Source organism: Hyla sarda, chromosome 4 (genome assembly GCF_029499605.1).
Source record: "Hyla sarda isolate aHylSar1 chromosome 4, aHylSar1.hap1, whole genome shotgun sequence".
NCBI classification, from domain to species: Eukaryota; Metazoa; Chordata; class Amphibia; order Anura; family Hylidae; genus Hyla; species Hyla sarda.
In genome coordinates this window covers 220,147,783-220,174,467 of record NC_079192.1, presented here as the reverse complement: position 1 = coordinate 220,174,467, position 26,685 = coordinate 220,147,783, and the positions used below count along the sequence as shown (strand labels likewise).

The 26,685-nt window shown below is 41.2% G+C and overlaps 1 protein-coding gene across 3 annotated transcripts in view; it reads left to right on the top strand.

Moving 5' to 3' along the window:
- COG5 (component of oligomeric golgi complex 5) overlaps positions 1–26,685 on the top strand; it is a 405,205-nt gene that overhangs the window by 348,353 nt on the left and 30,167 nt on the right. For 2 of the 3 annotated variants that reach the window (XM_056573589.1, XM_056573588.1), the window contains exons 17-19: positions 10–113; positions 2,500–2,737; positions 18,373–18,449. In XM_056573589.1, the coding sequence (XP_056429564.1) occupies positions 10–113; positions 2,500–2,737; positions 18,373–18,449 (419 nt within the window). The remainder of the gene's footprint in view (positions 1–9; positions 114–2,499; positions 2,738–18,372; positions 18,450–26,685) is intronic. The other variant, XM_056573590.1, reaches the window with a different exon arrangement.

Below are 26,685 nucleotides of genomic sequence, written 5' to 3'. Positions count from 1 at the left end.
ATTTATCAGACTATAGATAATCTAATGGGAAATGCTGTGCAGCCTCTAATAAACTCAGTGGGTGACTCTGTTGAAGCCATTATCATAACTATGCACCAAGAAGACTTCTCAGGGTAAGTTATTTTCCGTCCATTGTTTATTATTTTAAGCAGCATTACTTCATGTTGTTTTTCATGTATGTGGACTTTGCATTGAGAATTTTCGGAGGTTTAATGGAAAGCCTGTTCCCTCTGTTTATATTGCAATTCTAAAGAACAAACACATTTATATAAAAATATGAACACAGTTTTCGTGCTTTTCTATTTTATGATATACAGTATACAACATCTTAGTTATGCAGAGTAACAGCTGAATTTAGTGTTAAGGAAGCATCAAGCATGTACATGTTTTACCCCCCAGACTACCCACATGAGCTTACTGTTGTGAACACATGTAATGCAGCAATACCTTTGGTTGTGCTTCTGGATGCTTTATCCGTGCGAAAATACTGTTTGGATGCCAGTCAGCAACAGTCGCATAGCCCCCCCTGTCGCCACTAGAACCACTGCCAGAGAGACAGGGATCCTCAGCACATGTGCCCCTGACATCCTGGCATGCACACGGCCTGGCGTGACTTACCAGAGCTCACTTTCTGCTTCTAGCAAAGCACGGGCACACAGAGGTTTCAGCGGCTGGAGCCAGTGCTCGCAGAGGGAGCAAGTGCTCGCTCTGGTAAGTCATGCCAGGCCGTGCTCACGTCCAAGATGTCAGGGGCACATGTGTGGAGGACCTCTTTCTCTCTGGCAGTGGTCCAAAGCGCTTTTGACCGCTGCCAGAGACTGGGGATAAGCAAACTTTTTCTATTAAAAGTCACCAGGCGGAAGGGTCCCAGGGCAAAATCACATCAATCTTATTGTGACCACTGGCAATTCTGTATGATGCACACTTTAGCATGGGGAGAACAGAGTTAACCGGATTTTGCACTGTGGCCCTTCGAGTATAATAAATACATCAAAATTTTTGTGTAATATATACATATTTTACACAAAAATGTGGATGTAATTTATATATATATATATATATATATATATATATATATATATATTTTTTTTATTTTTTTTATTTTTATTTTTTTTTTTGCACCACCTATATTTGATATTTGAAGGGGTTCTTTGGAGATGAAAATGCTATTACTTATGGCTGAAGATTGTGTAAAAATGAAAAAAAATAAAAATAAAATAAGTGATGCCCACCTATCCAGATCTTCCATAGCTCCTGTTCCAGTGACTCCTGGTCCCCTGCAGCCTTAGTCACTGACTAGCTGTGGGCAGAAGCAAAGACTAGCAGGGACCAGGAGTCTTCGGAATAGCAGCTGCAAGGGCTCAAGGTAGGTGATCATTTTTACAAAACCCCTAGCCATATACAAATGCTGCCTCTTTTGATTTCTTCTTAGGCGTTCATATTTCCGATTGTCTGGTCAGACAGGCACTATTTAAACTTTTCCAGGGGTGCTTTTTTCTTACACTGTGGTCAGTTTCATACTCACTGCAAAATGGTTTATGATTTACTCTGAAATCCATTCTTTTTGCTTGGCTGGGCCTAATTGATATATCCCTCCCTATTTTATGTAGGGTAGATCTATTAATGAAGCACTGCAGGGCAGAAAGCCGTTATGAAACTGATGAGAGGTTCCCTTTTTAATGAAATCATGTAATACAGTACTGTGAAAAAAGTTGTAAATGTGGGGAAAATGCTGCAGAGCAAGTATGTTTTTTTTTTAAGAGCAGAAGAGAGTGGTTATCTTTATGTAAACAATCATTGACACGCGGCTCTGCTTCTTGTGTGCAAGCTGTACAGTGTAAGTTAGTCATCTAAATGCTAGTAGCTTGCACAAAACTAGCAAATTCTTTGTGCCTGATGTGTCATATAGAGAGCAAGAGCCTTCGCTGCTGAAAGCGGGAAGAGAGAGAGGAGGCTCTGCTTTCAGCTGAAAAAGGCAGTTTATTTATCTTTTTATCAGTTTACAAAGTGAAAGTGAATTAACAAAAAATAAATCTACATCAAATAAGCATGATGTGTCTTTGATCTGCTGCACTAAGTTCCCTTTGCCAAACTACAATGCTCAATGTTTCCTGTTTCTCAGTTTTTTAAACCCTGCTCTGCTTTGCAATCTTTGTCTAGGCGTCCTTGCTGATGCATTGTAAAAAAAAAACCCTGACTTATGTGCAACTATACCTAGAAGAATTGATGCTGTTTTGATGGCAAAGGGTGGTCAAACCAAATATTCATTATTAGATTTCTTTTTTGTAAAATGATAAAATATATATATATATATATATATATATATATATATATATATTAACACTTTTATTTTTTAAGCATTTTTAACTTGCAATATGTTTTTCCCACCTGTGCAATACTTTGCACAGTACTGTATATTATGCACAGCATCGAATAGCCATTGAAAAACATAAAAATACACCAGGAACTTCCATATATTTATATATGCTTACTTTCCAGAAGCCTAATGAATTCAGGAAAGCCAGATGTCCCATGTTCATTGTACATGAAAGAATTACAAGGCTTTATTGCAAGAGTCATGAATGACTATTTTCGCCACTTTGACTGCACTGATTTTGTGTATGATAATACTGAAGCCATTGCCCAAAGAGCAATAGAACTCTTCATACGCAATGCAAGTCTGCTGAGGCCACTTGGTGAAGGAGGCAAAATGAGATTGGCTGCTGACTTTGCGCAGGTAAGAGATTAAACATAAATTGATTAATACAATAGAATTTATTGTTTTGTGCAAATATATAATTAAATAACCCTTTTGCCATGGACATAAGCGAACAAAAGAATACGTAAAACATTTAAATTTGCCTATTTGATGTATCTTCTTTTCTCAAGTAAGTCAGCAAATACAGTATGAGCAGAACAGTCAGCGTATTAATGTCTCAAATTACCTTTCTATATTAAAGGACATCTGCAGCCTAAATACACTTATCCCCTATCCACAGGATCGGGGATAAGTGTTTGATCGCGGGGGGTCTGAACGCTGGGACCCACCACAATCTGCTGCACGGCGCCACGGCTCTCCCGTGCAATGTCGAACACTCCTCCTCCATGTAGTTCTTTGGGAGAGGCGAGGATGCAGCGTTCATACATCCCCCCCCCCCCCATAGAGCTGTCAACCTCAGTAAGGTCGATGCCGCAGCACAGCACGGCAATGCCGGAGCCCCATTCAGGAGATCACAGGGGGACCCAGCGGTCAGACCCAACCCCCCCCCCCCCCCCCCCTGCGATCAAACACTTATCCCCTATGGATTTAGGCTGCAGATGTCCTTTAAGTACATTGGGTAGTCAATACATTTTTTTTTTTTAAGAATCCCTCATTTTATGCACGAACCTTAACAAAAGGAAAAATAGTAATTTTTTTTGTATGGAATAAATACATTCAATGTGAAATCTGGCATTATAGTGGTAATTTGGTTCATTTATGTGTTCTTAAAAAAGAGATATGTGGTACATATTGGGTTCTTAAAAAGGACATATGTGATCCATATTAGGTTCCTAAGAAAGTGATACAGTGGGGCAAAAAAGTTTTTAGTCAGCCACCAATTGTGTTCTCCCACTTAAAAAGATGAGAGAGGCCTGTAATTTTCATCATAGGTATACCTCAACTATGAGAGACATTATGAAAAAAATCATAAAATCACATTGTCTGATTTTTAAAGAATTTATTTGCAAATTATGGTGGAAAATAAGTATTTGGTCACCTACAAACAAGCAAGATTTCTGGCTCTCACAGACCTGTAACTTCTTCTTTAAGAGTCTCCTCTGTCCTCCACTCATTACCTGTATTAATGGCACCTGTTTGAACTTATCCGTATAAAAGACACCTGTCCACAACCTCAAATAGTCACACTCTAAACTCCACTATGGTCAAGACCAACAAAATTGTAGACCTGCACCAGGCTGGGAAGACTGAATCTGCAATAGGCAAGCAGCTTGATGTGAAGAAATCAACTGTGAGAGCAAATATTAGAAAATGAAAGACATACAAGACTACTGATAATCTCCCTCGATCTAGGGCTCCACGCAAGATCTCACCCCGTGGTGTCAAAATGATCACAAGAACAGTGAGCAAAAATCCCATAACCACACGGGGGACATAGTGAATGAACTGCAGAGAGCTTGGACCAAAGTAACAAAGGCTACCATCAGTAACACACTACGCTGTCAGGGACTCAAATCATGCAGTGCAAGACTAGTCCCCCTGCTTAAGCCAGTATTTGTCCAGGCCCATTTGCTAGAGAGCATTTGGATGATCCATAAGAGTATTGGGAGAATGTCATATGGTCAGATGAAACCAAAGTAGAACTTTTTGGTGAAAACTCAACTCATCGTGTTTGGAGGAGAAAGAATGCTGAGTTGCATTTTAAAGAACACCATGACTACTGTGAAGCATGGGGGTGGAAACATCCGTGAACCGTGTAAAGGAAAGAATGAATTGGGCCATGTATTGTGAGATTTTGATTAAAAACCTCCTTCCATCAGCAAGGGCATTGAAGATGAAACATGGCTGGATCTTTCAGCATGGCAGTGATCTCAAACAAGCCGACTGGGCAACGAAGAAGTGGCTTTGGAAGAAGCATTTCAAGGTCCTGGAGTGGCCCAGCCAGTCTCCAGCTCTCAACCCCATAGAAAACCTTTGGAACGAGTTGAAAGTCCATGTTGCCCAGCGACAGCCCCAAAACATCACTGCTCTAGAGGAGATCTGCATGGAGGAATGGGCCAAAATACTAGCAACTGTGTGTTATATACCCTTTGTTGGCAATGACAGAGGTCAAATGTTTTCTGTAAGTCTTCACAAGGTTTTCACAAAGTATTGAGATTAACTTTTGTTATTGACCAAATAGTTATTTTCCACCATAATGTGCAAATAAATTCTTTAAAAATCAGACAATGTGATTTTTATGTATTTTTTTTCTCATTATGTCTCTCATAGTTGATGTATACCTATGATGAAAATGACAGGCCTCTCATCTTTTTAAGTGGGAGAACTTTCACAATTGGTGGCTGACTAAATACTATTTTGCCCCACTTTATGCAGTACATATAAGGAACCATTTAAACCAAATGGGATGGATCCTGATATTTCCTAGAAGAATGTAGAGACACTGGAAAGTAACCAAGAATGGAGAACATTTCTAATTACATCCTATTTACATTTATGCCAATAGTACATTTTAATGCAGTCTTTTGGAATAATGTAGATACTGAAGGCTGCAAAAGTCTATAACCTATTTACATTTGCTTTGCTGATCTGAGGACAATTCCTGGCCCTTCTGCACAATTTTCGTATTGGTTGATATCGGCAATTCACACTCTGGTTCTCTGAATTACTCATTATGCTGTATTGTGTTATAGTTATCCTGCCACTTTATAAATAGCAGTTATTATACTGCATTTCCATAGATTCTTTTCTATTTTTGTTGTGTTTTTTTTCTCTCTCCTAGTTAGAAACTTTTGTGAACTCTACTATGTGAGAGAAAATCCATTTTTCCTTGCTGTTATTTCTTTTATGTCTTTTCTGTGTATGTGACATTTGGAATCTTGCAGTCATCTGTAAAACAACCATATGAATAAATTCACCTGCTCATCCATCTCTCCAGTACATTGTCTCTGAGGTATACATTGGGCCTGATGCAGTTTTATTCCCTTAATCCTGGCACAATTACCGGAGAATGTCACCTTGAGAACTCAGTTTATACATTGATTATTTTAGGCAGCTGGGAAAATGTCCTGTGTCGGTTGTAAGACACAGTTAAGGGAACACTTACCTACTAATTGAATAAACATAATTGTTTTTATTGAAAAGCTGATGGCCACAAATCTAATAATAATGCTTGACTAGTGGAGTGTCCAAGAGGTTGTCAATGTTCAAAGCTGTGCTTATTTTGTGAGATTTGTATCCCCTGCTTACTTTACTGGATGCGGTTTTACAGTCACATATTTAGTAGCATTATTATGCTTAAATGGTAATATAGCTGTAGTTCTTAAAGGAATTTAGCACATAAAACCCTAAAAGGATATTGAATGCATTGATAAACCTTACCATACAGTCAAGGGGTCCAGAAGCAAAGAAGAAACACCTTTTGCAGTCACAGTAGATCTTTACCTCAATAAAGAGTGTAGATTAGTAATTGAAAATGGCACCCAAATTTAGAACACCACTACTAAAAACATGCTTGGTTTTCTGGTGCAGCAATAGTAACTGTGTTGGAATCAGATGTAATAACAACAGATGCTCCAAACCTCTGATAAGAATGTTTGAGGGCCACGGGCCAACATGTTGAGACTTAGGACTGTTCTGTTGTTTAAATGGGCACTCTCATTAAAACTAATTTTTACTATTGCACTCCTTATGGTAAATAAAAAAATCTTCCTAAAATTTAAAGTTTTCTGTGTTTTATATGTGTTTTAAAAAGCTGCCACTTGGTGTCTTCCTACTTGTCTAGAGCACATTTCCCCCCATCTCTTGCACAGGCTTTGGACTCCTGCTGGCCTGGCAGAAGTCCAAAATCAGGAAATGCAGTCTGGATTGCTGAGGGGTGTGTCTGCAGTCTTAGCCAATCATATCTCATCTCACACACTGTACTGCTCTGGGCTGTGTGTAGCAGAGTGAGGGAGGAAGTTCTCCCCTGTATGGATTCAGATGATGTCACGTCTGCTGGGTAACGCCCCTTCCCAGTCTGTGAATCTGACGGAGACTGAGAATTAATCAGGGTCCAGTGTGGCAGCAGTCCCGAGCGGCGGCGGTCCCATCAGTCTTCGGCGGAGGGATCTAACAGCAGGAGGTAAGCGCTGTTTGCCTCCTGCTTTACAACCAAAGGGCATGCTGGGACTTGTAGTTTTGCAACGTTTGGACGCACAACTGCAACTCCCAGCATGCCCTTTGGCTGTCTGGGCATGCTGGTAGTTGTAGTTATGAAAAATTGTGCCTCCAGTTGTTGCATAACTACAACTCCCACCATGCACGGACAGCCAAAGGCATGCTGTGAGCTTTAGTAGTGTGCCTCCAGCTGTTGCAAAATTACAACGCTCAGCATGCCCTTCAGCATGCTGAGAGTTGTAGTTTTGCAACAGCTGAAGGCACACTGGTTGTGAAACACAGAGTTTTTCTTTACCTAACTCACTGTTTCGCAACCAGTGTGCATCCAGCTGTTGCAAAACTACAACTCCCAGCATGCATTGACAGATGGTACATGCTGGGAGTTGTAGTTTTGCAACAGCTGGAGGCACACTGGTTGTGAAACACTGAGTTAAGTAACAAACACTGTGTGTTTTGCAACCAGTGTGCCTCCAGCTGTTGCATAGCTACAACCCCCAGCATGCACAGATAGCCAAAGTGCATGCTGGGAGTTGTAGTAGTTTGTCTCTAGCTTTTGCATAACTAAATGCAAAATCTGCTTTCCAAAAGCCAAATGTGACTCCTTCTCTTCTGAGCATTGAAGTACGCCCGCAGTGCACTTGATGTCCACACATGGGGTATTTCCATACTCAGAAGCGATGGGGTTACACATTTTGGGGGGCATTTTCTCCTATTACCCAAAAAGTCGTCAAACACCTGTGGGGTGTTAAGGCTCACTGTACCCCTTGTTACGTTCCTTGAGGGGTGTAGTTTCCAAAATAGTATGCCATGTGTTTTTTTTTTTTTTTTTTGCTGTCCTGGCACCAGAGGGGCTTCTTAAATGTGAAATGCCCCCCAAAAACCATTTCAGAAAAACTCTCCAAAATCTCATTGTCGCTCCTTCCCTTCTGAGCCCTTTACTGCGCCTGCCAAACGCTTTACATACACATATGAGGTATTTCCTTACTCAAGAGAAATTGGGGGGAGGGGGGGGGGGATTTCAATTTGAAGCCCTCTGATGTCTTCCAAAAGTAAAAACATGTCAACTTTATGATGCAAACATAAAGTAGACATATTGTATATGTGAATCAATATATAATTTATTTGGAATGTCTATTTTCCTTACAAGCAGAGAGCTTCAAAGTTAGAAAAATGCACATTTTTCAAATTATTCATGGTATTTTGGAATTTTTCAAAAAGAAATTATGCAAGTATCAACAAAAATGTACCACTATTTTAAAGTAGAATATGTCACAAAAAATTAATTCATAAGTAAAAGCATCCCAGAGTTATTAAAGGGGTATTCCCGTGGAAAACTTTTTTTTTTTAAATCAACTGATGCCACAAAGTTAAACAGATTTGTAAATTAGAAAAAACAAGGAGGTTGTGCAGCTCACAATTAACTAGCCGAGGTAAGGAGGTTGTACACCTACACCAGGTGCTGGAAATTTAAAACAATATTTTCAAACAATAACCAACCCCTCAAGACTAGTACCAGTTGCCTGATACATGGATGAAAAATAATATGAATAAATAGCTGGATCGTGCTTCAAATATAGGATACAATTTTATTGAAATATATAAAAAGTCAATTGATGTAACTTAGCCTCGTTGCACAGGGCTCTTGTGCCGAGGAAAAGAAATAGATTTACTTAAACATACACTTGCAATATATAATAAACACCGATATTTAGTATTTCTACAAAAATATAAAAAATATTAAATATAGTAAAATATGTCACTTTCAATAGTCCGGTAACTGAAAATCCAGAGATGTGTTAAAGTCCCGTAACAGATATAGAATCCTGATATATTGAAAGGAATGGGTGGGTTAATAATTACCAGCTTAAATAGAGTCCCACTGTAACGTCACCTGAGGACAACTGATGAGGTCCGCAAATCTCGGGTGGTGAAAAGACGCTGGCATGCGTCACTGCGGTGGTCTGCCTGCCACAGAACAGTGTGAATGTTAGCCGCTCCCGTGATCTTTCGCTGCAGTTGGAATCTTAGCGGTGCAGACCTAGTGGTATCCTGATGGCGTGTGATGTCTCAGGCGCTTGGCAGTGCCGCCTGGATGTGTAGACTTAGATGGTATTGCTGGTTTGACCCACAATAAATGTCCGCGGTTTTGAACTACCACATCATGTGTAAAAGCATATAGACACCAATCATAAGGACATCATAAAAATAGACAAAATTTAATACACAGTGTATTAAATCAATAGACTTACAGAATATATCTTATACAAATAGAAATAAAGAGAATAATGAAATAAGAAAAAAAAAATGCCAATAAAAACATAATAATTGTAAAATAAAAATAAATATAAATAAAATAAAAAATAATAATAAAAATGAAAATAAAAAATAAAATAAATGAATAAAAAATAATAAATTAAGTTGTAAATTACTTCTATAAAAAAAATCTTAATGCTTCCAATACATTTTATGGGCTGTATACTGCAGAGGAAATGCTTTTCTTTTTGGATTTCTCTGATGTCACGACCACAGTGCTCTCTGCTGACCTCTGCTGTCCATTTTAGGAACTGTCCAGAGCAGCATATATTTGCTATGGGGATTTTCTCTTGCTCTGGACAGTTCCAAAAATGGACAGCAGAGGTCAGCAGAGAGCACTGTGGTCATGACATCAGAGAAATCTAAAAAGAAAAGCATTTCTTCTGTAATATATAGCCCCTAAAAAGTACTGGAAGGATTAAGATTTTTTAATAGAAGTAATTTACAAATCTGTTTAACTTTCTGGCACCAATTGATTTAAAAAATAAATAAAATAAATTCCACGGGGGTACCCCTTTAATGCTTAACCCCTTAAGGACCAAGGACGTACTGGAACGTCCTTGGTCCTGCTCCCGTGATATAACGCGGGGTTACACAGTAACCCCGCATCATATCACGGTGGGCCCGGCGTGAAAGTGAAGCCGGGACCCGCCGCTAATAGCGCGCAGCGCCGATTGCGGTGCCGCGCGCTATTAACCCTTTAGCCGCGCGCTCAGAGCTGAGCCACGCAGCTAAAAGCGAAAGTAAAAAGTGCCGGTTAACTCAGTGGGCTGTTCGGGATAGCCGTGGTGAAATCGCGGCATCCCGAACAGCTCACAGGACAGCGGGAGGGCCCCTACCTGCCTCCTCGCTGTACGATCGCCGAATGAGTGCTCAGTGCCTGAGATCCAGGCATGAGCAGTCAAGCGGCAGAATCATCGATCACTGGTTTCCTATGAGAAACCAGTGATCAATGATAAAGATCAGTGTGTGCAGTGTTATAGGTCCCTATGGGAGCTATAACACTGCAAAAAGAAAGTGAATGAATATCATTTAACCACTCCACTATTAAAAGTTTGAATCACCCCCCTTTTCCCATAAAAAAAAAAAACACAGTGTAAATAAAAATAAACATATATGGTATCACCGCATGCGGAAATGTCCGAATTATAAAAATATATTGTTAATTAAACCGCTCGGTCAATGGCGTACGCGCAAAGAAATTCCAAAGTCCAAAATTGTGCATTTTTGGTCACTTTTTATATAATTTAAAAATGAATAAAAAGCGATCAAAAAGTCCTATCAATGCAAAAATGGTGCCGTTAAAAACTTCAGATCACGGCACAAAAAATGAGCCCCATACACAGAAAAATAAAAAAGTTATAGGGGTCAGAAGATGATAATTTTAAACGTATTAATTTTCCTGCATGTAGTTATGATTTTTTCCAGAAGTACGACAAAATTAAACCTATATAAGTAGGGTATCATTTTAATCGTATGGACCTACAGAATAAAGATAAGGTGTCATTTTTACCGAAAAATGTACTACGTAGAAACGGAAGCCCCCAAAAGTTACAGAACCGCGCTTTTTTTTCAATTTTGTCGCACAATTATTTTTTTTTCCGTTTCACCATAGATTTTTGGCCAAAATGACTGACGTCATTACAAAGTAGAATTGGTGGCGCAAAAAATAAGCAATCATATGGATTTTTAGGTGCAAAATTGAAAGAGTTATGATTTTTTAAAGGCAAGGAGCAAAAAACGAAAATGCAAAAACGGAAAAACCCCCGGTCCTTAAGGGGTTAAGGACCCAGCCATTTTACACCTTAGGACCCGGCCATTTTTTGAACATCTGGCCACTGTCACTTTAAACATTAATAACTCTGGAATGCTTTTAGTTATTCTGATTCCGAGATTGTTTTTTCGTGACATATTCTACTTTAACATAGTGGTAAAATTTTGTGGTAACTTGCATCCTTTCTTGGTGAAAAATCCCAAAATTTTATGAAAAATTTGAAAATTTGTCTAACTTTGAAGCTCTCTGCTTGTAAGGAAAATGGATATTCCCCCCCCCCCCCCAAAAAATGTTATTCACATTTCCAATATTTCTACTTTATGTTTGCATCATAAAATTGACATGTTTTTACTTTTGGAAGACACCAGAGGGCTTCAAAGTTCAGCAACAATTTTCCAATTTTTCACAAAATTTTCAAACTCACTATTTTTCAGGGACCAGTTCAGGTTTGAAGTGGATTTGAAGGGTCTTCATATTAGAAATACCCCACAAATGACCCCATTATAAAAACTGCACCCCCCAAAGTATTCAAAATGACAGTCAGCATTTTAACCCTTTAGGTGTTTCACAGGAATAGCAGCAAAGTGAAGGAGAAAATTCACAATCTTCATTTTTTACACTCGCATGTTCTTGTAGACCCAATTTTTGAATTTTTACAAGGGGTAAAAGGAGAAAATGTCTACTTATCTTTGTAGCCCAATTTCTCTTGAGTAAGCACATACCTCATATGTCTATGTAAAGTGTTCGGCGGGCGCAGTAGAGGGCTCAGAAGCGAAGGAGCGACAAGGGGATTTTGGGGAGTATGTTTTTCTGAAATGGTTTTTGGGGGCATGTTGTATTTAGGAAGCCCCTATGGTGCCAGAACAGCAAAAAAAATACACATGCCATACCATTTTGGAAACTAGACCCCTAGTTTTGTAACCCCATCTCTTCTGAGTATAGAGGTACCCCATAAGTTGACCTGAAGAGCACTGCGGGCAAACTACAATGCTCAGAAGAGAAGGAGTCATATTTGGCTTTTTGAGAGCAAATTTTGCTCGGGGGCATGTCGCATTTAGGAAGCCCCATATGGTGCCAGGACAGCAAAAAAAAAACAAAAAACACATGACATACCATTTTGGAAACTAGACCCCTTGAGGAACGTAACAAGGAATAAAATGAGCCTTAATATACCCCACAGGGGTTTCACGACTTTTGCATATGTAAAAAAAATATTTATTTTTTTCACTAAAATGTGTTTCCCCCCAAATTTTACATTTTTACAAGGGTTAATAGCAGAAAAGACCCCCCACAATTTGTAAATACTTGTACCCCAATTGAATTGAACAATTTGTAAATTCTTTGGAGTAAGGACATACCTTATTTTTTGATGATTTTGGCTTGGCGGGTGCACAGCAGGTTTGCTTGAGTGGGTGCGCAGTCAGGGACCTTGAGCTTGATATGGAGCCAGGATGTGGGACCCCCCTCAAGGAGCGTTAATGGGGCGAGCACTGAGTTAGTGGGGCAAGCACCACTTTTAGGGGAACATTATGGAGGACAATGGGCCGTAACTGGGGTAGACAGGTGGGGTACAGAGGCCCGTAATATGTGGTACAGTGGGACAGAAAATGATAAAACATAATAAAATAGGATATGTTCCCAGAATGATGAGCCAAAGCATAGCCAAAACTAAAAAAAAATATGCCCACCCCAAACCCTATGCTCTGAATCATCATTCTGGGAATGTCATGTGTGTGGCCGTCCCTAACCTGTTGCCTAAAATGCGCACCCGCTCAGGTGGAGAGAGAGCGCTGCACATTTGAGGCAACACAAAAAAGTCCCCGATGATAGTGACTCAGTGACCTTTGACCCATTTTTGAAAAAAAAAAAACCAGAAGTCCTTATCAGGTCCTTATCAGGTTTTTTTTTTTCCCAGGTTTTTTTGGGCAATTTAGTGATTTATGGGGGTTAAATTTTGGAATTTACTCTGGACTTGGTACATTGGTCAAATTATGGAAAATTAAACTGAAAAGGGAAAATTTAGGGCTCCATGGAAGTGTAATACTCCCTGAAGCAGCCTATGCAGAGGCCCGGATTATCTGGGCAAGTGTCACATTGATATGTGGTGTCCTTCTGAATCCCATTCCTGAAACACACTCTGCATCTTTTCTGGGATCACCCCTTTTTTCCACTGTGGGGGACCTCACCTGGAAAGTGTTGGCCTGGGTCAATCCTGGCACCTATAACTCCAGACCCTTGGGAAGTCCGCCCTGATCTTTCCCGGTCAGCAAAGATCAGGAACCTTAGGACTTCTTCTTGGTACTGGAGGAATGTCCTTGTGTTGCCAGCGTACTGGGATAGTACAAAAGCGTTGTACGTGGCAACCTGTACCAAGTAGACCGCAACTTTTTTGTACCATGCCCGTGTTTTCCGCATGGCGTTATATGGCTTGAGGACTTGATCTGAGAGATCAACTCCCCCCATATACCAATTGTAGTCCAGAATACAATCGGGCTTGAGGACTGGTCCCACGGTACCTCACATAGGGACAGGGGTGCTGCCGTTCCCAGGAATAGTGGTGAGCATAAGGACATCCCTCTTATACTTCACCAACAACAGGGTATCATGGGTGAGGGCATGGGACTCACCCTTGGGGATAGGCGTCTGGACCAAATTTAGAGGGAGGCCTCTCTGTTTCCTCCACACGGTCCCACAAGCGGACGTGGATCTGGCGGAAAGGGATTTGAACAGAGGGATGCTGGTATAAAAGTTATCCACGTACATGTGGTAACCCTTATCCAGAAATGGGTGCACAAGGTCCCAAACGAGTTTCCCGCTAACACCCAGAGTGGGGGGACATTCTGGGGGTTCAATACGGGAATCTCGTCCCTCATATACTCTAAACTTGTAAGTGTACCCGGAGGTACTCTCACAAAGTTTATAGAGCTTCACGCCATACCGCGCCCGCTTCGAGGGAATATACTGGCGGAAGATAAGTCTCCCCTTAAAACTGATGAGAGACTCATCTACCGAGAGGTCTCTGAGCGGTACGTAGGCCTCCAAAAATTTGACCCCAAAGTGATCGATGACCGGCCTCACTTTGTAAAGCCGGTCATGGGCGGGATCACCTCGGGGCGGACATGCCGCATTATCTGCATAATGCAGGCATTTCCGAATCGCCTCGTACCGCTTCCGTGTCATCGCCATACTGTAAAGCGCGGTCTGGTAGAGGACGTCCCCGCTCCAGTAATGACGAGCACTTGTTTTTTTGTCCAGGCCCATATGAAGTTTGAGGCCCCAAAATGTCTTCATTTCCGCTGCATCAATGGCGCGCCATTTGGACCTGGCCAAAAACGAATCGGGTGGTGGGCAATGAACTGCTGGGCATACAAGTTCGTTTGCTCCACCATGTGATTGACCAGGCTGTCACTGAAAAAAAAGTGTGTATGTGGTGCTTGGTGTATCACAGTATATAACGGTGTGTGATTATCAATTACACACCGTTAGAAAAATTTTAAAAAAAGCTGCGGCCAAAATAAAAAGGGGTGGCAAATGCAGCTCCCTGAACCCCTAATAGGACCCGGGGTAAGGGATCAGACCCTAATAGGACCCTGGGGTACCTATTAGGGGGTCGGGGGGGGGATTTTTTGTAACTTTTTTTTTCAACCCTTTTTATCAGGGATAAAAAAAAAAAAAACTGCGGCCAAGAAAAAAGGGATGGCGCACGCAGCTCCCTGAACCCCTAATAGGGCCCAGGGTCAGGGATCAAGCCCTAATAGGACCCTTGGGGACCTATTAGGGGGGAGGGGGTGGGTTACTTTATTTTTTTTAACTTTTTTTTAACTTTATTATACTTTATTACACCTACCTGTCCCTGCAAGCCTCTGTCCCTATTCTAATGGCTACTGAGGGGGCTCCAGAGCTCCGAGGGGGGGATCAACGGTCCTCTTCCTGCTGCTGCACCCGCTGACTGAACACAGAGACACAGCGGTACAGCGGCGGGAAGGCCCGTTAACCCCTCCTCTGCCGCTCTGCTATTAGCTGGACGATCGCCAGCCAATAGCAGCGTTGCTGGGGTGGTGACAGTATTGTCACCGCTCCCCAGCAACGACAGGTGATTGGCGGTGTATTGTACACCGCTGATCACCTTGTATTTGCGGGTCACTTGTGACCCGAATCACCCGAATCACCGTAGATCGCTTGCGGGGGTCCCGGGACCCCCCTCGGCATTTGCTCGGCATGCCTGCTGAAGGATTTCAGCAGGCATGCCGTTCCGATCTGCGCCCGGTGAGCGGCAGAGACCGGAAAACGCCATGACGTACTCATACGTCATGGGTCTTTAAAGCCCATTGTGCGGAGACGTATGCATACGTCATGGGTCCTTAAGGGGTTAAAGTGACAGTGGTCAGATGTGCAAAATACACTCTGATCCTTAAGGTGAAAATGGGCTTTGTTCTTAAGGGGTTAATGAACCAAGACTACAGTTTAAATCTCCCGCCAGAAATTGTTTATCAAAAGCTAAGAAACTAAATGTGTGAATGTCACTAACCAGTCACTGCTTTCTTAATATTCAAAGGGAGAGGAGGGGTTTAAAAAATTATCTTGGTATTAAAACTTCTCTAGCCACAGTTGACCACACTGGACTTGTACTCAAGCTGGAGTAAAAATTTTGTGTGCACTGTTGGACATAATTTCAAATGCTGGCTGTCAAAACCCAGTGCATATGGCAACACTTAGAGCAGAAGAGGACCTGAAATGTGAGACACATTCATTTCATTTTATTTCAGTAGGACAGTTCACAATCATCCAGCATCTCAGTTTGGACACTGGATGGTTGGACACATCGGACGGCACCAGACAGGGGAATGCCAAATGCTACACAACTGATGCATGTTATCATCAGTTGTGGCATCAGTTGTATCGATATGCAGGCTGAGTTCACCTATGCCGGGCACCAGACATATGTGAACCCAGCCTTGCTAGAGTTTATGGAACAAGGATGGACAATTTAAGAAGCTCTAAAGTTTATCATGCTATATTATGAGCAATCATTATGTATATTTAGCATTCACAGAATCTTTTTAGTATTTTCTTGTATAATTTATACCGAGGTCGGTCTTGTCTTTATACATTTCAGTTATAACCTTTTAACAGTGTGTAGTCAATCTGACCTGCCTTCTGTGGGTCAATCAAAGATTCGTTGACATTTATCTGGCATTTTAATAGACAGTAAATGAAGTGCATGTTTGTTCTATTCATTATAGAATATTATATTAATAGAATATTATATACTGGTATTGGTGACTTAACAGACAATTGCACATCTTCTAAATATCTTATTACAACTTCCTTTAACCTTACAATCAGTAATACTACAGCTTTCTTCATGGTGATTCTTAATAACCTATATTATTTTGGGCGCAATTCATATCTAAGGAAATCTAAGATGCTAATAGTAATTATTTTATTCTATGATCAAGGGTTCAAAGCATTGGGTGTCCTGCAATTTGAAGTGTCACATCTGTTATTGACATTTAAAAAAAAAAAAAGCATTGCTGTTACTGAATTAATGTGATTCTTATTACAAATATATTTCATTAACATTCTCATTTACACCATGCTGACATTTCAGCTCTAGTTAAAGAGAAACAACACTCATTTATTGATATACCAATGGCATTAAACTTACTGCTGTAGACATCTTTATCAGGTCAGTAGTACCGATTTTATGCTGTATTTTATGGGCAGCCAACAATAAAGTTAGAGAATGGAACATTGTCCGTTGGACAATTGTCACAAAGTGAGAGCAGCAAAATGTAGATAGGAGGTTACAAGGAGGCTATATTCACACTGTTTTTCAACTGTTTTTAAAGGGTGACTCTGGTGTCAGGAACTGTCTAGAGCAGGAGAGGTTTGCTAAATGGATTTGCTTCTATTCTAGACAGTTCCTGACACAGACGGGTTAAAATTTTTAAATAGAAGTAATCTACAAATCTGTTTTACTTTCTGGTACCAGTATATTAGAAAACATTTGCTTTCCACCGTAGTACCCTTTTTTTTTTTTTAATTCGTTTTATTGAAAAGTAAATAACTTTAGACCACAGGCCCATTAAAGTGAACACGAAGCATATCTACAGTACATAGAAAAGGGTCATGAGACCATACATCAAAATACAGAATGCAAGCGACAGGATACTCCAGGTTACATCACATGGTATACATCGAAGTCATAAAACACTACCCAACTGAGGTAGGTAAACTGAAAACAAAATAGAACAAGAAGGCGAACATTCGCCAAAATTAGCAATCGTATACCATCCCGCCCGTAGTACCCTTTTTAAGCCTCATATCCTAATTTTGCTCAAATTTTTTACCAGAACCATAAGTTGGACCCTCTCCTGGTATTGTTAAAAATACTGATCAAAATGAGGCTCAAAAAACTGAGTGGGAAGCAAAAAGGTATTACCTTCCGCCTTAACCACCACATGGGGATGTGGTTTAACCCTCATGGCATGATCAAAATAAAGTGCCCGTCCCTTACCCGTACCTATCTCAAAAGTTATAGTTTGGAAAAGGACCAAGGCAGAAAATCATTGTTGGAGAACAAGGAAAAGTGATACTTTTGTGAATGAATTACAGATATTATTATCCATACATTTTATACAACTGAAACAATTACATTGCACAGCACAGCACATAATTATAGAGTTGCGTATTCTTTTGCCTCAGCATTTTTTCTATTGTTATTTGTTATTTTCATACATTAACATGTCCTAACATGACAAGCACTCAAATATATTTTCACAGAAGACCTTAAACCGTTAGGAAAAATCCAGATAAATCCATTACTTGTTGACCTTTATTATGCATCCCATATATTCAGTTATATTGTTAGATATATACTGGAAAAAACAGTGCCTGCAAAAAACAATGTTTGTGTATAATACTTATTTTCCACTTCATAATCTTCTCTTGGTCATTCTCCTTATATGCTGTATAAAATTATATTTTTGTAATTTATTTTATTAAACATTGTGAAAAGATAAAGCAAGGCACACAAGGATACAGTTGCAAATGACATAATAGAAATAAAGTACTGTTAATCGGTGCTATGTGTGTGTATACAACTGTATATATATATATATATATATATATCGGGCTTTAAAGCTGAAATCCTTTATCATTATGTATAGGGCTTAACATGGTTATTTGTATTCTGTCAACTAAACTCTTCACATCAGGCACAGTATCATAATCGGTCATAAGAAAAAATAATCATTTTTAGAATCCAGTGTGTAGATTTCTTTGACTCATAGGAGTGGCACAAAAATATTAAAGTGGGAATGACATGAGTAAAATATTTGTATTATTAATATCATTGTTTGACAGTCATCATAAGGAACAAACATGTATATTTTTCTTCTTTTAGATGGAATTGGCTGTGGCTCCTCTGTGCAGAAGAGTTGCTGATCTTGGAAGGTCATACAGGCTTTTGAGATCTTTCAGGTAAGTATCTACTTTTTGTTTAGGAAGGGGGGGGGGGGGGGGAGGTTCTAAGGACCAGGCTCTCTATTCATGGAATCTGTGTAGTTGTACCCACACTGATTTATACAGCAGTGGTAGTCTTATTTAACTTGAAAATATGCATTAATAAAGGACACTAGCAAGGGTGAAAGGGGTTTTCCAAGCTTTAAAGCAATTTGGCAGGGGTCCAGGGCCACTGCTGCTCAAAGTCGCCAGAGGATGGGAATGCTGCGGTCAATCATTGACTTCAGCAGTCCCATGTACAGTGACATGACGAGATCACTTCCACCATAGACACCCGAGCAGCAGTGGTGCTGGATAGGGAAAGATTAGACGGGTGAGTATAAGTTTTTTTTTAATTTACCCTCCCAATCCCTGCACTTTTGTAAAGCCCCCCAAAATCTTTAAATCCTATTTCAAATCACTGTGTGCATAGATGCTGCCTATGATATGAAAAGTACAGACATATTTAGCTGCCTCTTTAAAGTTCCTTTTTTATTTTTATTTATTTATTTTTTGCTTACCATGATGGTTTTTCAACACATCAATGACAAGTTATTGGCCAACCCAGACTAACAGAAATTTTTTAAGGGATATTCCCATCTCCATAATTGTTTTAAATTGTGCGGCATGTAAAGTTGTAGAAGGACATTTATCATTGTTGCTTTGGTAAGCGAGTTCAGTAGTAATTTTTTTTATTTTTTTTTGCTTTGGTTATTACTTATGTGTGACATATTTATCATACTATCACAGGAGGTTGAAAATTTGGGTCACATAAGCAAAAACAATAAATCACTTTAGAATACAATTTTTTAAGCACACATAAGCAAAAGCCAATAAATTACTTCAGAACACGCAGTTGTGGGAAAAAATTTTAAAATTTGCAATATATATATATCTTTATATTTATATGTGTCTATTACAGTTTTTTTTACCACTTTTTCCCCCTAAATGTACAAACCTATTCTTTGTTTTTTTTTTTTTCTCATTTCAGATCCATGTATCCTGTGGACTACTTCAGATTCAGATAACGGGGTGCTGCTTGCATGATCAAGGGGGTCCCCAGAGGCGGGAACCCCCGCGATCAGGCATCTTATCCCCTATCCTTTGGATAGGGGATAAGATGTCTTAGCGCCAGAGTACCCCTTTAATGAGGACTTGTGGGGGGAGTGTTTATAAAAAATAAAAAAAAGTTTTATAAGCGTGTTATTTTTTTATGTTCTTTACTTTACAGGCTTAGTAGTGGAAGCCATCTTATAGACGGAGTCCATAACTGATCCGGGGCTTAGCATTAGCCCCCAAAACAGCTAGCACTAAGCACCAATTATTACCCTGGTACCCACCGCCACAGGGTTGCCGGGAAGAGCCGGAGTGTCAAAAATGTAGCTTCTGGGCCTAGGCGGTAACAATGTTCCTCGCCCACCCTGGTAATGTCAGGCTGTTGCTGCTTGGTTGGTGTCTGGCTGAGAATGAAAATAGGGGAAACACCACACATTTTTGGTATAAATAATTAAATGTTAAAAAAAAAAAAAACAACGCATAGGGTTCCCGCTATTTTTGGTAGCAGCAACAGCCTGATGTTACCAGGGTAGGCAAGGACCATTGTTACTAGCCCTCCCCAGCCTAAATAATAGCATCCTGTTACCGCTTAGGCCCAGGAGCACCATTTTTGACACTCCGGTTGGTACTGGCTCTTCCCGGCACCCCTGTGGCGGTGGGTACAGGGATAACTATTTTTGGGGCTAAGCCCGGCTTAGTAATTGACTTTATAAGACAGCTACCACTACTAAACCTGTAAAGTAAATAAAATAAAAAAAACACAACACGTTTAAAAAAAATTTTTTATTTAAAAAAACACTCCCCCACAAGCCCACGTTAACCATTTTGTTAGTGTTAAACAAAAATAAAGCTGGTCATCGTAGTAGTCCATCGAATCCGAAGTAGTCCACAGGATACACGGATCTGAAATGAGAAGAAAAAGATAGGAAAAAACCCCCCAGAAAATAGGTTAGTACATTTATTGTCACCCGCTTGCACATCTCCTGCCGCCCGCGCCGCACTACTACAACTCCCAGCATGCCCTTGCAGTAAGGACATGCTGGAAGTTGTAGTCGTGCGGCTCAGGCAAGAGATGTGTGGGCGGGTGACAAGCTTGTCACCTGCCCCTGCTGCATGACTACAACTCCCAGCATGCCCTTACAGTAAGGACATGCTGGGAGTTGTAGTCATGCGGTGTGGGCAGGTGGCAAGCCTGTCACCCGCCCCCGCCTCAAGACTACAACTCCCAGCATGTTCTTACTGTAAGCACAAGCCGCCCGCTACCCTGGCTTCCTTGTCACCCTCGCCGCAAGACTACAACACGGGCGGGCGGAAGATGTGTGGGCGGTGACAAGTTTGTTAACCGCCCACACATCTCCCGCCCTCACCGCAGGACTACAACTCCCAGCATGTCCTTATTGTAAGGACATGATGGGAGTTTTAGTCCTGCGGCACGGGCGCGTGACAAACTTGTTACCGCCCACACATCTTCTGCACGCGCCGCACCACTACAACTCCCAGCTTGTCATTACAATTAAGACATGCTGGGAGTTGTAGTCCTGGCATGGGTTACAAGGAAACCAGGGAAGCTGGCTTCCCAGCGGGGGAAAATGAAGTTACGGCACTGTAACTTCATATTTTCCTCTGGCAGCTGTGATTGGCCAGGGGGTCTAGACCAATCACAGGTCTGCCCGGGAAATATGAAATTACAGTGCTGTCACTTCACATTCCTGTCGGCCGACTCCGTTCCCCGGCCACCTGCCCGCAAGCTGTTGGGACTACAACTCCCAGCATGTCCTCACTGTAAGGGCATGCTGGGAGTTGTAGTTCTGCAACAGCTAGCGGGTGAGTGATAGATGCGGGCGGGTGGCCAGGGAGCGGAGCTGTGCAAAAAGTAGCATTTTTAAAAATGCTGTCAAAAGCAAGTTTGTAAGCCAGGTCTGACCTGGCTTACACTTGTGACTTTTTGAAGGGGGTTTGCAACTTTTTTTTGCTCACGTGCGGCATTCGCACTTGATAAATTCCCGACCACTGCAAAGTGAAAACTGAAAATTGTTTAGGTAGGGCAGACTGGTATTTTTCGCACAAAAAGTTGCTTACGTCCACGTGCGACTTTTGTAAGCAAAAAAATACCTTTCTAAATCCCTTGATAAATCTCCTTCATACAGTTTTGTAAATATCTATACTTTTCAAACTTGGCTTCTTTTCATTTACAGCTGCTTTTCTCTGCCTCTTGTTTACTGATGGTTGTCTAGGCTACATGCCACCATTCCTTACTCTAAAACAGTGAACTGGCTGCTGACATCACACACTTTCTCTGTACAAAAAAGAGTAGGGACGCTATCTGCTGGGAACCTTATCTTTTTGTTTACATCACCTGATATTTCAGAGACACAGGCTCTGCTGCTTGTGTGCAAGCTGTACTGTGTCAGTGAGTCATGCAAAGTGCTAGTGCAGCAATCAGTGTGTCTGACGTGTCAATCACAGATTAAAAGCAGGAAGAGAGGAGGCTCAGCTCTAAAATAAAAATGCAGATGAGAAAATCCCTCTAATATAATTTCCTTTACCTGGTTAAACTTTTGCTTGTTGTAAGAAAATAACAGTCAGCAGTTCATAATGCAGATTTCCTATATATTGAAGTGTCCCTCACTTATGTTTTCCTGACTGATCTGACATCAAGCTTAGGGAGACTTTACTGGAGAAGAACCATGGTCATTTCGCGGTGATGCATGGTTGCCTTGACAACAATAACGTAAAAAAAAAACTCTGCATGGTAGATTTCTAACAGACAGAAGAGAACCTTTATTTTTTTATTTTTTTTATTTAGCATTTTCAATAAAGTGAACAAACAAAAATGCAGAAAGTCTGCCTAATGAAGGAGTTCTTGCACTAATACAGAGTCATTAGTATAGCCAATCCACAATTGCATATACAGCAGGGTACAGTGAGGTGTACATACGTTATACAGATGTCCCCAAATTCCACTGGTGAACAACTCCAGCTAGGCAGGCAGAACTATACATAATATAAGTATATAAAATGATCAGCTCACCACCTTTTGTATGAATCAGTCCTTATGACAGCAGCCCAGAGATTAAAGGGGTACTCCACTGGAAAAAAAAAAAATTTCAATCAACTGGTGCCAGAAAGTTAAACAGATTTGTAAATTACTTCTGTATAAAAATCTTAATCCTTCCAGTACTTATCAGCTGCTGTATGCTCCACAGGAAGTTATTTTCTTTTTGAATTTCCTTTCTGTCTGATCACAGTGCTCTCTGCTGACACCTCTGCCCATTCTAGGAACTGTCCAGAGCAGAAACAAATCCTCATAGCAAACCTCTCCTGCTCCAGACAGTTCCTAAATAGGACAGAGGTGTCAGTAGAGAGCACTGTGGTCAGACAGAAAGGAAATTCAAAAAGAAAAGAACTTTGGGTGGAGCATACAGCACCTGAACAGTACTGGAAGGGTTAAGATTTTTATATAGAAGTAATTTACAAATCTGTTTAACTTTCTGGCACCAATTGATTTAAAAAAAATGTTTTCCAGGGGAGTACCTCTTTAGCACTGGTGCTGAGTCTCCAGGTGTAGCAGTCCACAGTGAAGAAAAAAGGTGTACATTCAGCTCCCAGTAGGAATTTTTTCTTTAATTCATACTGTGAAGATAATGTTTCGTTTGCCATTTTATCTTCACTATTTTTTTCTAATTATGGATCCACCTGTAATTTTAAGAAGTATGAATTAAAGATAACATTTTACTTCCTACTGGGAGCTGGATGTTCACCTGTTTTTTTGTGGAGAACTATACAAAACAGCGGGAACATAGATCCAACAAAAGTGGCCACAACACATACACTCAAACACCCACACACAATGTAAAACAACTTAACTACTTGTGTCAGCCCAATAAATGTCACTAATGGAACATCCAACAGAAGCTGTGACAACCACATTTTATTGAATTTCTCAGGACACTTTCTATTAACCAAGTGGAGCCATCTTGCAACCGAGGGGGTTAAGCAAAATAAACAAACTTGAGGGTTAAGTATAAAGGGGAAGTCTAAATGGTTGTGCAGAAACTGTATAATTGCTTGCCAGAAAGTAGCAATGTGTGGACACCCTGATACTGCATGAAACATCTCCACATCTGAAATGCATCTAAAACACATGCATGAAGTAACCCATAGTGTCTCTAACTTTACTGAGGAGATCTCAAACACCAACCTTGTTGGCCTAATAAAGAAAGTTTTCTACTTCCTTTCACAGGTCAGGAGTTGGTTTGTCCATCACCCACTTCAAATAGGCTCTCTTAAACGGACTTGGTCCAGCCAACTACAGTCACGAGTAGGCCTGAGTAAGCAGTACCTTGAGACAACCAAACTGTGCTCTAACAGCATGTCTCAGTTGGAGATATAGAAAAAGGCAGTTCTAGGGGTATAAAATCTAGCCAGCATATTCTCAAATGACAAAAAAATTATGATCTTCAGAAAAAAGATGGGTTATAAATCTATCTTTTTGCCTACCCCTTAAATAAGCATAAGATGTTGGCCAACAAAGGTGCTTTAGGAGTGGAAAACATCTGAGATTACTCTTGGCTACTGTTTTAAAGGGGTACTCTGGTAAAAAAAAAAAAAAACTTTTTTTTTTTTTTAAATCAACGGATTTGTAAATTACTTCTATTTTTTTTTTTTTAAGTATTCATTTAAGTGTTGCAATTTTAATAACAAACACCGCCAGCATGGAGAAACAAGAGCAACATGGACAATAAAATTCTCTGAGGGTTCCAGAAACCAGCACGGTAATAAGGATTCAAAATACACCAGGATGAGCACCAGTTGAAGAAAAGGGTATATCTGAGACCCGACCAGAGGAGGCCCAACACAAACAAACACTCATACATACAAACAAGCACACTTCCCGGCAATACCTATAAAAGGCACTTCCATGGATGCCATAATCTTCCCTCATGTCCAAAAAGGATAGGAAAACCTGATCCTCCCCAAACAAGTGGATCACAAATTTGACACTGTGAGATCCCCAGAAACTGGCCTCCTGTAACCCATGTAGGTGAGGTAAATGCACGTTCCCCCACAAGGGTGCCCTAGGAGATACCAGAGGCTGCGGAAATTTACTCGACACCACAGACCACACTTAAGCTATAGTTAAAAGAGGAGTGGGAAAAGAACTAGAGTGATACCTGTAGAGAGTATTAGTGAGTGCTTCATATGAGCCCATAAGTGCACCAGCCAGGGCTGTCGCTGAGTTCAACAGATCCATATCGATCCACCACGCTGCATAGTTGGGAGACAAGAAAATAGTTATATACATCAGGGGCAGCTAAGCCACCATGCCACTTGGGAGCCTGGAGAAGGGCCCGACAAAGTCTGGGAGGTTTTCCCTACCAATAGAAGGATCCCAGAGTGTATTCAAATATTTCTTGGGGGGAATAACTGGGGCTAAGTGAAAAAGATAAAGGAATTTTGGAAGGTAAATCATTGTAAACATATTGATCCTGCTAGCTAGGGAGAGAGGGAGTGCGGACCAGGCTGTCAGTCGCTCCACAGTGGAGCGCAAAAGCGGCTCTAAGTTCAGAGGTAGGTAGTCTAACAGGGACGGAGTTACCTCCACTCCCAAGTATCTGAAGCGAGAAACCAACTGCACCCCAGCCAGAAGAGAGGGAGGGAGAGGGACCCCAGATGAAGGTGCCATTAGGGAGGATTTAGCCCAGTTGACCTGTAAGCCTGAGATCTCACCAAATTGGTCAAGTAAATCCATAAGGGACAGGAGAGAACCCCAAGCATCCGCCATGTATACCAGAGTATCATCTGCATGAAGGGAAACCTTCTCTACAATAGACCCCCTGGGAATATCAGAGATATCCAGATCTTAAGAATGGCTGCTGCCAAGGGTTCTATCACCAGCTCAAACAGGAAGGGAGAGAGCGGGCACCCCTGTCTTCTCCCGCGACCCAGAAGAAAGGGAGCAGAAACGTTGAATTTAGTGCGGATATGGTCCCTAGGACTATCATAGAGCAAGCAAACCCAGGCACAGAATCGGGGACCAAACCCAAATGCACCCAGCACCTCCCAAAAATATGGCCACAATGCCGAGTCAAGGGCTTTATAAATATCCAAAGTAACAACCACACCAGTAGGAAAGCCCTCCACCACCACTGCTATGTTGAGCTGCAGACACTTCACATTGACATCAGTAGCTCTACCTGGCATAGACCCCGTTTGGTCAGGATGAATGATAGCACAAATAACCCTGTACGGACGAGTGGCCAGTACGCTAGCCAAAATCTTGATATCAACATTCAAAAGGCAAATAGGTCTATATGAGCCAGGTAACACTGGATCCTTTCCAGTTTTAGGAAGCACAACAATGAGCGCTTCCCTCATAGAGTCTGGAAGGGCATCAGCAACAGCTATCGAGTGAAACAGATTAAGAAGAATAGGGGCCAGTTGCTCCTCATTCATCCTGTACCACTCTCCTACCATCCCATCCAAACCCGGGGTCTTCCCATGAGGAAGATCACGTATAGCATGTGCCACCTCCTCAACCGTAAAGGGGCTATCTAACCCCACTGCCTGAACACGACTAAGCCTGAGGAGGGATAAATCTTGCAAGAAAAAGAGAATTTCCCCCTGACAGGGCTTAAAGGGGGCATTATATAAAGAGGAGTAAAAGTCCCTAAAAACAGAATTAATCAGCTGAGGATCAGCCACCACCACATCATCACTGCCTTTAATACAAGGGATAGAGGCCGCCAGGTGACTAACCCTTGCTAAATATGCCAACAGTTTACCATTCTTATCCCTGAATTCAAACAGGGCAGCCTCCTTATCCGCTAACCGCAACTGGACCTTATCTTTCTGGACAACCCACAGAGACCTCTGAGCCTTAGCCCATGCCCTCTCATGCTCATGGGATGGATTCCTAACATACTCAGCCTCCAAGACACTCACCTACTGCAATAGTTTGCACTCCATAGCCAACCTAATTTTCCGTTGACCCGCAACCCCTGCTATAAAGGCTCCTCTAACTCTAGCTTTGTATGCATCTCATTGCACTAAGGGGTCAGGATAAGAAGCATTGTTTTTCCAATACTCAGTAGGGGCAACCCCTAGAGCCTCCACAACTGCCTCAGCCTGCAGCCAGCGAGGGTGCATGCACCAGATA